We start from the raw sequence: 12,545 nt of genomic DNA on the forward strand, positions 1-12,545 counted from the left end.
AGAGAGACTTCAGTGAGTGATCTAAGCATATGCAAATTGCACTGTTGAAATATGTACTCCTACACACACTGCTTCTTCATTTTCACCACTCCCCGACACACACACACACACACACACACACACACACACACACAGGTCAGTCTGATGTCAAGCTGGGTGGATTTGCGAGGGTCAGCAGTCAGCAGGAAAAACAGCATCACATGACCTCTGGAGTGTATGAACATGACTAACTAGCACACTTCCTGCTGTTTGCTGCCTCTGTCTTTGTGTGTGTGTGTGTGTGTGTGTGTGTGTGTGTGTGTGTGAGATGTCAGAATAGAGGCTATATTTGTGTCTGCCTCTTCCATTACATGAAGAAACAGGAGCTTTCTGTAAATAAAGCAAACAAACCCATCCTCGGGTTCTATTTTGGTTTTGTTTGGAGCAGTAATCAGAGCGGCTTCCTCCAGCACGACAGTGACACGTCGATAACAAGCTCCTCTCCTGAAAATAAACCTCTGCCTCCGTCACAGACATTATACCAACCGTACAAGAATCTCTGTCTGCCCAGTGTACTGCTCTGCTGTGCAATTCATCTGACATCTAAAAATACTGTCACAGGCTCGTTCTGCGTCCGTCGGCCATCATTATCTTGACTGCTTTTCCTGTTCGGGGTCGAAGGGGCTGGAGCCGAACCCGGCTGTGATTGGACAGAGAGGCGGGTTACACCCTGACTGATCTCCAGTCAACCAGCCACACTCACACTCACACACACCGACGGGTCAGCAGGTAACCTGTCCTGGAAACCAAACATGTTAGACTGTTGTGAGTCTATATAATATTATAACGTGGTCTAGTTTCATAAGATGATTAATTTGCAGTCAGCATGGCAGCAGGCGATTAAATAAATCGATAAATTCAAGCTGACATTCAGCACACGTCAAGCAGTGATGTCACTGTGCACCTGGCACACGCGTTTAGTGACAACGTGACGAATGCTGGCAGAACAGGTGCGTCCCGAGCTGCCTCCGGTGCAGGTGAATCATTTTCTGGAAGCCTGAGCACAACCTCAGTAAACATACGGACGCATTACAGTAAGCGCTCGTTATCTGGACTACATGACAACTTCCTCCTTCCAGAGGAGGAAGTTAAACACGTCGCTTACCGGCACTGAACCCAAACCTTTTAAAACGAAAGCATCTCAAGCATCTCTCTCTCTCTTACGAAAGGGGAAAATGTGCAAATGAAAACTATCTGGGTTAATTTCTTTAAAGGTCGAATATTATTCAAAATATCCTCCATCTTCCTCTGACATGTCTCTATCCGTCTACAAACCCCCCAATGATGAGAAAAGTCCATCCTCTCCGTCTTCTGCCTGCTCCACTTTTCAGAACATGTGTGCTCAAACAGGCCGTTTGGAGATGTTCCCTTTATGACATCACAAAGGGCAGTAGCCCCTCCCCCAGGTGGGTGACACTCCCACAGCTAGGTGTTTGTTCTGCCCTCTGAGTCTGCCTTCTCACCGTAAACAATAGGACATGGAGCCAGAAAGCAGCGAGTACACCCGAGCCCTTCCAGAGAGGGGGCGTGGTCAAACACGGCTCATTTACATATTTAAAGCTACAGACACAGAAACACATTTCTGAGGTGTTTGTTGTTCCCTACCTACCACTAACATGTTTCATATCTGACTGAAAGAAAGTCAAGCTGGATTGATTTAAACATCAACAAAAACATTTTTAACATGCAAAAATGATGCTTGCACAAAGAGCTGTTACTTCAGACATCAACATATGGATCTGGTTGGTTCCTTGTTTCTGTCAATGATCCAGCAGCCTCATCCTCCTCGATGCTGTTTTCTTTCTTAACTCCCCCGTTAATGTGCAAAAGGCCAAAAAAAAACAAACAAAATACCACAACAACAAAAAAGCACATTCACACAGTGACTGACCGTGGGAACTCTTCTCTTGGGAGGTAGTGGTAAAGGTGGGTTGGAGGACTTGCGGCTAACCACGGCTCCGATGGCGGAGATTTCTTTGTCAAACATGACTTTGACGGTGCTGGTGTGGACCAGGGTGAGGTGTGGAGGCTCCTTGGCTTGCAAGCACGTGCGGATGTACTGCAGACAAAACAAAACAGGAACATTTTCAACGCCACACACAGAAACTTCCTGCAGAATAAACCGTCACCTGGTTCTTTAAAGGTCTTCAGCACTCACAAAAAGCCAAACGCTGCTCCAGTCACAGCGGAGGTTGATCATAAAGTCCTTATTTACACACATGCTCATAATGTTGGTCGTGTATACCTTTCTAAAAACCCCACCGAAGATGAATAAATGACTGAAACCTTTACTGCCCCCTTGAATACAGGCGACGTAAGATGTCGAAACCGTTCAGGACCAAAACATTTCAAACACATCATCAAAGCATCACAGGATGACACGTAGGGATTTAAAAAGCTGCTTCAATAAAGTGCTGAGATCATGTCGAGGAACGCTGCATGATGCAAAGGATGTCACATCCTGGTCTTTCTGTACCTGCACCCTAAAAGAGGGGGGGGGGGGCAGAGGGTCTGTTGTTGGCTGATTTCAGGGAGTACAGATCTGTCAGGTCAGAAATATTGGATATTTGCTTCCCTGTTTTCTTGCTGCTGTATTTTACAACCTTGTCCAGTTTGTTCTGCGTTAGTACGGATGATCCCCCCCCCCCCCTCAGCTACAGCACACGTGCAAACTGGGCTGCAGATATTTAGGAACAAATAGCAAAAAATCCCAACACATTGTTTTAAAGACTCTCTCTGTTATTTCTGTGCAGACACACGGCTACCTGTAGCGAGCACACTGACCTTGTATTGACTCAGAGGGTGGTCTCCACAGAGGAACTCCAGACAGTGGCTGACCCTCAGTACGTACTGACCCCGCCATCCCTCCTCCTCCGGCCCGTGGGTGGTCAGCCACTTCCTCACAGCCTGCTCCATCAGCTCCGTGGGGGTGCAGGAAGATGGCACCATCACACTGGCTGAATCCTGGCAGGAAAACAAGAGACAGAGCGATTGACTCCAGTGTTTACTTGTAAATATAATCAAGGCTCAAACTGCACTTCTTGAAAAGAATAGTAGAGAAGAGAAATATTCAAAATAAATAAAACATTTTATGTCAGAATTGGAAAAAAACGATGTTAAAAAGCTGGAGAATATTTCCTGTTTACTCTGCAAACTGCAAAAATCAGGCAGCAACCTCCCGTGTAGAAAACATGAAGCAAAACCCTGCAGTACCTGGAGTGTCCACTAGAGGCTGGCTGCAGCAGCACAGGAAGTCACATACACACCCATTCAAAAAGCCTGTTTTTACAGCAGACATGAACATGTTTACAGCAAATAGGTGTGATCAGCTCATGTCTCCATCCACACACACTGGACGGGATACAGGATTAACAGTAATGTACAATTAGGTGTCGCATAATCAGCATCTGATCACATGAACATGCACGCGAGTCCTTCACACCTCTCCTGCCTCTCATTGGTTGCGAGGCTCACTGCTTCCTGATATTTATAGCACAGCGTCGACCTTGTACCTGAGATGGAATCTGAATTTCCTCGAGGTTTGGATAAATATCGCTGCACATTAATAATTGAGAGATTGAGATCTGCTGCAGCGACAACACGTCCTGTTTTTGATTCTTCTTTTGAAGTAGAAGTGGGATAACCTACGGGCACAATTTTTTTTTCTTTATCTAAACGGGTAGTCTTGATGAGACGTGGCTTTGTTAGGAGCAGGAGTAGAAGATGCCACTGTGGATTAATGGGGTCTTCGCATTATGAAATGCCAACATGGCGGCGTTACAGATATGGAGGATTCACCTCATATCCAGCAGTTCAGTTTGTTTTGCCGACGCGTCACCTTAAAGTCGGAGCACACTCTGCAAACGACACATCATCCTTTTCTGCTTATGTCCTGTAACAGAAATCATCTGATGTGCACCTGTGATTGGCTGTGAGCTGATAACAGCAGCCGTCAGGCTCTCATGGTCATAAACAATTTAGAGCAGTAAACCACAACAGCACACTTCCTGTTTACTTGTGGCGTATTGTCTGACCCCTGAATAACACTTCCTGTCTGTGTGCACCTGAGTGCAGAGGCACAGATGGCCTGTCTTTGTGTACGTGTGCGTCTGTGATGTTGATGACAACCGATACACGCAGAGCGGGCCTGGACGGACGCCACCATCTGCTTCCCTCGTTAAACACGTGAAGTCTGCGACAGAAGCAGAACCAGAAGGACAGACAGAGAATCATTTTAATCAGCGCCTCGCTCCCTGGAGCGGCCATGCTAGTGTGTGTGTGTGTGTGTGTGTGTGTGTGTGTGTGTCCGGGAGGATGGCATCATTTCTCTGATGATTTTGACCCACTTACTGTGGTCACATGACTTCCTTTTTGGCCTCAGTCACGTGAGTTTTGCTGGAGCTGAAAAGCTGAGCTGCACCAGCAGAGTCATGGAGTCTTTCTTTCTACTTAAACAAAGTGGCGTTTATGAGCAGGGAGGATGCACTGAGTCAGGCTGTTACCGTTCACGCCGCACTTTACGAGTTTTGACTAATGGAGCTAACGATTGATTTTTCTTTTTAATCAAATTAGAAAAGTTATGACAACGATTCAGAGAAGAGAAGAACACAAGAAGACTGCGTCGTTCACACGTGCACGTGTCCAAACGTGAGCACCGTGACTCACCTGAGACTGGTCGAAGTGGATAATGACTTTCAGGTCGACCTGGCGCTCGCCGAGCCCGTCGGTGATGGGCGTCCCTGCTGTGGGCTCGAGCTGCGGGGAGAAGCAGGCCTGCAGCCACTCCATACACGTCATCATCTGGACCCGCTGCATCCTCTCCTCACTCAAACGTAACATCTTACTGCGAAAGTCCTTCACCTCCTGGTCGTTCATGGCGTCCAGCTCATGGAGACCTGGAGGCAGGAGAAAGGAACGCCGTTACATCACTGCTAGAAAGTCAAACACGTCACTTTAGGGAGCCAACGCAGTTTGCACCAGACCTCATGAGATGCTAAAGCTAAACCTGCATGTAAACTGCACCCAGCACCTGAGCGCAGGACTCTGCAGAGGCGAGCCGGTTGGATTAGATCTTGACTGATCAGAGTTTTATTGATTTCATTCACCCTCGACAGTTATTCTTCATGTCACTCCACCTGTTGCTCTCGTGTTCTCTTGCAGCAGCTCCATATGATTGAAGAGCCGTTGTTGCAGTGTGCTCTGAGTCCTGTGCATGCTCGAAGGCGTAAAGTGAGGTCTGAACAGTCCTCCAGGTGAGTCACACTCTGCTCTGCGTTTGTCTCGGGCTTTTTTATCACAGCGTTGAAAACAACACGCTGACATTTAAATCTCTTCAACATTCACACGAGCCTGAGCAGCAATCGAAGAGCCACTCCACACAACATCCGCTGCTGTGTCAAAGGAGTGTGTAATGTTGTGTTTGTGTACACTCTCTGCATTGATGAAGGTGTGTGTGTGTGTGTGTGTGTGTGTGTGTGTATCCACACATGCATGTGGGCTCCTTTAGAAAACAGCACTGTGGAGCCGTCACACTCTGTCCCGTGCCCGAGCACTTTTGACCCCCAGCGTCCCGTTTGTGTGAGCGCTCCGAGCACGCCGCACTTCCTTGGCTCGGGCGCGGTCGGAAGAGGTGGGCTTCTTGTAAACAAAGATAACGACTCGGCTTGGGCTGCAGCAGTGTGAGTGTGGGGCCAGCGGGCGTCTGGGGAGGAGGGGACAGTGGGACAGTACTGGGGACCCCCCCTCCTGGATAGGACTGATGGATCTTCAGCGGAGACGCCGCTCAGTGACAGGTGATGAGCAGGGCCTCCGGTCGGAGCCGTCTGCAGATGGACGCTCTGAGTGGGAGAGCTACTTTACTGCCCCACTTAGCAACATGTGAGTGCTTTCTTTTATTGGGAGTGTCAAACAAGGACAGCAAACGAATCAATCAGGGAGAGATAATCTGCCGTCTGATATCAGAGGGAAAGAAAAGGGATGTTGCTTACCCTTGCCGATGAGCACGCCTATCTTGGAGTCCAGCAGGCGCTCTGCTCGGCCGCAGTTGCGCGTCACCAGCTTGAGGACCGGCAGGAAAGGGCGGACGTCACACAGGCGGCGAGTTTCGTCCTCCAGTTCTTCGTGCACTGCCGCCTGGTTGACACACTCGAACATGTGGCTTTCCATCTCGCCCAGAGAGGGAAAGAGGGGGAACGACTGAGCCTGCTTCCATAAGAGCTGGAGGGAGAGCAAGAATTAGAGTTACAAATATGAGGAGCCTCGATTGAATCAAGGCATCGTTTGAACCCAAACAGGAGCATCACTTGTTAAAGGTGGAGTCAGCAGAAGTGTTCGCTGCAGCGTGGCCCCTCCTCCTCGGCGCTCACTCACTGTGTGTTTACTGCTTGAACCTGCACTGCCGGCTAACCGCCGATGTTTGCTAACCTTCCTGTCCAACAGGAAGTAGACTGACTCCACGTCCACGGGTAAAAGCCAACACAAGGTTCACCCTGCTTTTAGAACCAGAGGTCATCTCACTGTTTCCACGTCCATCATGATTTCTAGTCACTGAATTGCATCCACTCCTAAACTCACCTGCTGCGCTGTCATTGGCTGGAGGAAACGCACCTGCACGGCGCTCAGTCCCGAGCCAACCAGAACCAAGCAGAGCAGTGAAGTCCAGTCAGAGGACGGGGTCACACATGCATGACTCATGGCTACATGACAAATGTGTTTGGTGAGCTGATCAGGATGTGAATCAAGTCCTGATTCATGTCCCTGTGATCCGGCAGCGTGAGCTCACAGGGCTCTGTGGTCAACGTGTCCCATGTTATCCCAGCGCTCGGCGAACCATGTGCTCAGTCTACGTCTGACGCCGCTTTCATCCCAAACTACAAATAGAAAGTTTCAATGACAAGTACAGTTCCCCAAGAACGAAAACATCTTTGCTTTCTGGGAATTCTTCTGTGGTTTAAAGAGAAATCTGCCCTTCACTGATTCAGGAGAAGTCATCAAAGAGTCGACTATGAAGATTCTGGAAGCTTTGCAAAGGTCAAACTTTAATCCCTCTGGGCTTCCTCTCCTTTGTCCCCTCTTTCATTGACCTTTTATTTCCTCAGGGAGTGAAGACCCCTCGTGTGTGGAGTCAGAAACTCAAAGACCGGATCACCTGTTGTCTACTTCTGCAAAAAACAAATTAAACAAATCTTCCTGGAGTCAAAGCTGTTTTCACACAGGCCAACGTTTGGGAGACCGTCCTGGTCCACGTATTGTCCCTAACGGCGTAAAGTTCCCTCCTGGTTTTACAGAAGGGGGTCGTCTCAGGAGGCAGGAGATCCACCCAGAACCGTCCTGAGTCGAACAAAACCAAGCAGAGCAGTAAGATCCAGTCAGTGGACTCTGCAGACGCATGTACGGAGGCCCGGAAGGGACCACTGAGCAGCTTTGAGTTCGTAGGAAGAAGCTGCCGACTTTATCTATAAGATAAATCTGAGCCGTTTATGAGCAATGTATCTGCAGTCCGACTGCGTAAACCTGTCTGTAAAAGGTGATCGCATCATCGGTGTGTCACACCAAACAAACCTCGCGTAGCTTTCTTAACATAACGAGGGATCAATCTGTAAGCTGTGATCACCTCCGAGTCAACAGTCTGTTATGAGCTGTGCAACGAGCGCAAAACATTCAACCACAGTGAAAACAGGCGTTAGCTCATGTCTGGCTGAGCAGCTGTGTGTGTGTGTGTGTGTGTGTGTGTGTGTGTGTGTGTGTGTGTGTGTGTGTGTGTGTGTGTGTGTGTGTGTGTGTGTGTGTGTGTGTGTGTGTGTTGACAGTGGTGTTGACGGTTGTTCCTCGTTGGGACAATAGGCATCTCTGAGGAACTTTAGGTTTGTGTTGATTTTGGCGCCCCCTGTGGACAAAATGGTTCCTCTTACGTCTTTACGTCTCTAAGTTGTGTTTTTTTTATTGGAGGATAAATACCAAATCTCGGCCGGTTTGAGGACACATTCTCTGCCCCACACGGCTCTATGCCGCTCACCAGTTTGATGTGCTGAATGGTGGCTTCTCGAGGAACGTCCATCTGGATGTAGATACCGGTGGGCAGCAGAAAGTCCACAGTGATCTGGTCCAGAGCGTGGCCGGCCAGGGGCGAGTGGGCCGCCCATATGTCCAGGAGGTCTGTCATGGCAGGAGGCATGGCAAGGGGCAACACCCACCACCTCAACCATAAGGACCTGGAGGAGCAGAGGACAGAAACACAGGGAGCGTCAGTACGCTTTTCAGAGGAAGCTCAAAGGCCCCCTAGAGGTACGAACAAGGTACTACAGAGCAGAAACCATACAGAGCTAACCATCCTGTGCGCTAAACTGGAAGGTCATTAAACATCAAACATGCTAACTCTAAGCTAGCTTCAATAATCAGGATGTGTGCTGAGTCATCATCATGTTGTCGTTACCATGTGTAGTACATTAAGTCCTTCACTCATTTCACTGCTTCTCAGTGACCCTCTAAATGAACATGAGTCAGAGTCCCTGCCGGTCTGCGGGGGCAGCACCGCGCCGAGTCCACCAGGAGGCCTGACAGCCTGACTTGGGTGAGGGCCAGTGCTCGAAGGAATGCCCACTAAGCAAACAGAACAAAAGGTCAGCCTGCACCCCCCCCCCCCCCCTCTGACGAGCTGGTCGCCGTGCAGGCAGAGAAAACACACACACACACACACAGAGAGAAAACACTTACGCCACAGCATTAACCAGCAGTAATGCAAAACTGCACATAAATACATAAGCATCCTGTACACTGTCCCATAGCACGCACACACACACACACACACACACACACACACACACACACACACACACACACACACACACACACACACACACACACACACACACACACACACACACACACACACACACACACACACACACACACACACAGCTGAGGTAATCATTGAGCAGGAGGGAGTCACCGTGTCCCTGGTTTTACTTTGATGTTATGATAAAAAAAAACTCATACAAGAGACGGCCTGTAGTCCCAGAAATGAAAAATGAAACGCTGATATTTTGTCATGCAATCTCGCTAAGCATGCAAAATACTTGACCAATCAGAAGGAGCCATGCATTCACAACATTTGGCTCGTATCCTGGTCAACGCTACGCTGCAGATTTGCCTCTCGTCATGTACAACAACACAACACTGAGTGCACGTCATTCCAGTAAGATAAAAACAGATAAACATTTGCAGGAAAACTGCAGCGACTTTCCAACAAAGTGCAGTAAGTGTCTTTCCAGCTGCTGATGGAAAACCAGCCCACACTTTGGTTTCCGTTTGGGCTCGCGCCTCGACCACAACTGTGCCGCCACACCACTTCCACCTGGCTGTTTCTCATTACAGTCCTCGAGTGGCCCGGAACATTAACTCTTCCACTAGGCCACAGGTCCATCTCCACGCTCCCATTAACAACGACAGGCCTGATTGCCTCTAATGGTCTCTCCCCTGAAAGTTAAGTGCTCGAGCTTGGAGCAGATGAGCCGACTGCACGCCGCGTGCCTCAGGACGCTGCACAGTCTGCAGCCACCATCTGGACCACTTAACATGATCAACCTCTCCATCTACAGTGTGCGGCTCAAACTGGATTCTGCTCTCTGAACAACTGATCACTGCCTCCCAGGTAGCCGTAAGAATATCATCATCACACCAGCACTTTAAGATTCAGAAGAACCTGCAAAGAAAATAAAGAGTACAGATAATATGAAAAGACATCAGGCTCTATTTTAGACTGAATCAGCTCTGATCTCACAGCGACGCATCGCCCGGCCCTAAAAACACTGAAGAAAAAAAACAGGCAGCTCAACACTGAACGAGCAGCGGGAGCAACTTGGGGTGGAGTGTCCTGCTCAAGGGCACGTCGACATGCGGGGGCAGGAGCTGAGCCACCGGCGGCCCGATGGAAGGATCCACTCTGATACAGATTGTCTAGCTCGAAGCAATAACTCCGTTTCTACGTGTGTTTGCATCATGTCTGCCTACAATCCAAAATAAGATTCACAAAAGCAGTGAGCTCGAGTCTCAGCTGTCTGCATCAGAGAGAGAGCGACCATTTCCACGAGCTGATTGCAAACGTTCATGTTGTGATCGAGGTGAAACAGAGACACACAGGAATACTTTGGTTTCAATGACACACACACACACACACACACACACACACACACACACACACACACACACTTCAGACTGCAGCTACTTCAAGCACAACACAGGAAAGCATTGACATGAAGAGGCAGAAAGTCACCGAGGTGCACGGTTACACACATGAAGAGTAACTCGACACTCGGCGTGTCTGCGTAGCGGCGAGGAGACGGCGCTCGGGGATGAATGTTCACGTTTACGCACACAAACGCTCGTCTCATTAATGACAGGTTTGAAGAAGGACGGCTTCGACAGCGGCTCATCTGTCTGGGACGCTGACGCACTCACACACTCACACACACACACACACACACACACACACACACTGGGCATGCACAGGTGAGAGGGGTTATTGAGGATACGGTGGCAGACAGCCAGAGGTCTGTGAAGAGGTCAGGTTTCAGCGGCTGCATCAGACAAGAGAACAAGTGGTGCTTGTGAGCGGAGGGAAAGAGAGAGAGTTTCATGTGACAACAAACGGCGTGCAGCCTGCAGGGAACAGAGCGGCGAGCTACAACATCAGCTGTGACCCTCGTCTTCATCATGGCTCCTTCGGTCCACAGATTCACGGGCTGTTTGTGTTTCAACGTGCAGAAACAGGATCCGTCATCCGCTTTCTTTCCAAGCAAACAAAGGCAGATTATCCAATCAGTCAATCTGTGTTTGTATCTCAGGACGCTTCACAGAAAGACCGTACTCACTGTTACAACATCGACACAAACCCAGCGTTAATCCATCAGGAGCACAGAGAGCTCCTCTAACACGCAGCAACAACAACCATGACTAACACGTTTCACTACAAGGTCAGTAAGAAAAGGTCAGAGAGCAGCTCTTCGACTCTCTTTAATATTTAGAACAGTGATAAAAGATGGCGGGCTGATGTGTGTCTCCTTTCCTTTAATTAAAGAGACAGCTGCTGCACGCCGAGCGGCCATGTCAGGTTGAACATCTGGACAGGACGCTCTCACAGGTGGGTGAAGAAGACGACGTCAAACCTACAGTTCAACAAGTCGGCTGTATAATAACAAAAAAAAGAAAAGAAAAAGTGGCGTCAGATAAGACGGGCAGAGCAGCGTGAAGGGCGAGCGCTCGCTCTGAGCCGGGGACAGTGACGCGTTGTGAAGGCCTTCATGCCAGATGTGATTATGGTTATTCAAACACTGGTGTTACTCAGCAGTCTCTTTCTAAAGCGCTCTCTGTGTGACAGTCAGAGGCCTGTGAGCGGCTCCACAAAAGAGTGTGTGTCCACTCGTCTGTGTGTGTGTGTGTGTGTGTGTGTGACTGCTTCAAGAAGAAAGCCTAACATTAGTGTGTGTGTAAAAATAAAGGTCATGTCTGGTGATTAAGGATCCTGTGACACATTTTCTTCCACACTTTGCTAAAAATAAAGTGAACAAAGAGGATCTAAGAGCTCTTCACCTCTCCGCACCACAGTAGGCCCGTTCACAAAACTCCCTCAAGTTTTCAGGGCGAGACGTAAACAGCCACATTTTTCACCCGGAGTTTCACCTCCGGCCTCCTCGTATTTATTCGGTGTTAGAGCCAGTGCAGCAGGATGGACTCAGGAGGATTCACCTCCACCAGGTTTTCTTTTTTTATTGGGACAAACTCTCATGTTCAAACGTGTTCCAGTCTGACAGTCTCTGAGACTGAGAGTGATCTGCAACCTACACGTTTTTCAAGTGAAGAAAGACCAATATCGAGATCTGCAATCAGCCCAGCAGTGATTTCAAACATCTGTGTCGTCCCTGATCGTCAAACTCATCTTGTTTCACTTTCAGCTACTAACAACGAGGGCAGGCGCACGGTGGTGATTCAGCACGCAGCTCTGCTGTACACACACACACACACACTTCTCTGTCTTCAGATAAAAGACGGTAAGCCAACAGACACTGAAAAGAGAGAGCGAGCACATGATCCATTCATTGAGGGGATACTTCTGACCTTTAGTGCCGTCGACACAGCACGTTATACCTCCTCAGTTTACTCTCACAGGCTAACGTAACGCGTCACAGGCTAACTTAACGCGTCACAGGCTAATGTAACGTGTCACAGGCTAACGTAACGCGTCACAGGCTAACGTAACGTGTCACAGGCTAACGTAACGCGTCACAGGCTAATGTAACGTGTCACAGGCTAACGTAACGTGTCACAAACTAAAATAACGTGTCACAGGCTAACGTAACGTGTCACAGGCTAACGTAACGCGTCACAGGCTAACGTAACGTGTCACAGGCTAACGTAACGCGTCACAGGCTAACTTAACGCGTCACAGGCTAATGTAACGTGTCACAGGCTAACGTAACGTGTCACAGGCTAACGTAACGCGTCACAGGCTA

At 48.9% G+C, this 12,545-nt stretch overlaps 1 protein-coding gene across 1 annotated transcript in view; it reads right to left on the reverse strand.

The window, feature by feature from the left end:
* The window catches only part of pik3cb (phosphatidylinositol-4,5-bisphosphate 3-kinase, catalytic subunit beta), a 23,099-nt gene extending 12,655 nt beyond the window's left edge, over window positions 1-10,444 (reverse strand). Inside the window, exons 1-6 of the mRNA XM_079354131.1 lie at window positions 10,411-10,444; window positions 8,054-8,249; window positions 6,027-6,255; window positions 4,705-4,934; window positions 2,824-3,003; window positions 1,883-2,098 (exon numbers count right to left, since the gene is read on the reverse strand). Coding sequence (XP_079210257.1) covers window positions 1,883-2,098; window positions 2,824-3,003; window positions 4,705-4,934; window positions 6,027-6,255; window positions 8,054-8,249; window positions 10,411-10,427 — 1,068 coding nt within the window. The 5' untranslated portion in view covers window positions 10,428-10,444. The remainder of the gene's footprint in view (window positions 1-1,882; window positions 2,099-2,823; window positions 3,004-4,704; window positions 4,935-6,026; window positions 6,256-8,053; window positions 8,250-10,410) is intronic.
* Window positions 10,445-12,545: the final 2,101 nt, after the last annotated feature.

The sequence above is a fragment of the Symphodus melops genome (genome assembly GCF_947650265.1).
Source record: "Symphodus melops genome assembly, chromosome: 10".
Taxonomy (NCBI): domain Eukaryota; kingdom Metazoa; phylum Chordata; class Actinopteri; order Labriformes; family Labridae; genus Symphodus; species Symphodus melops.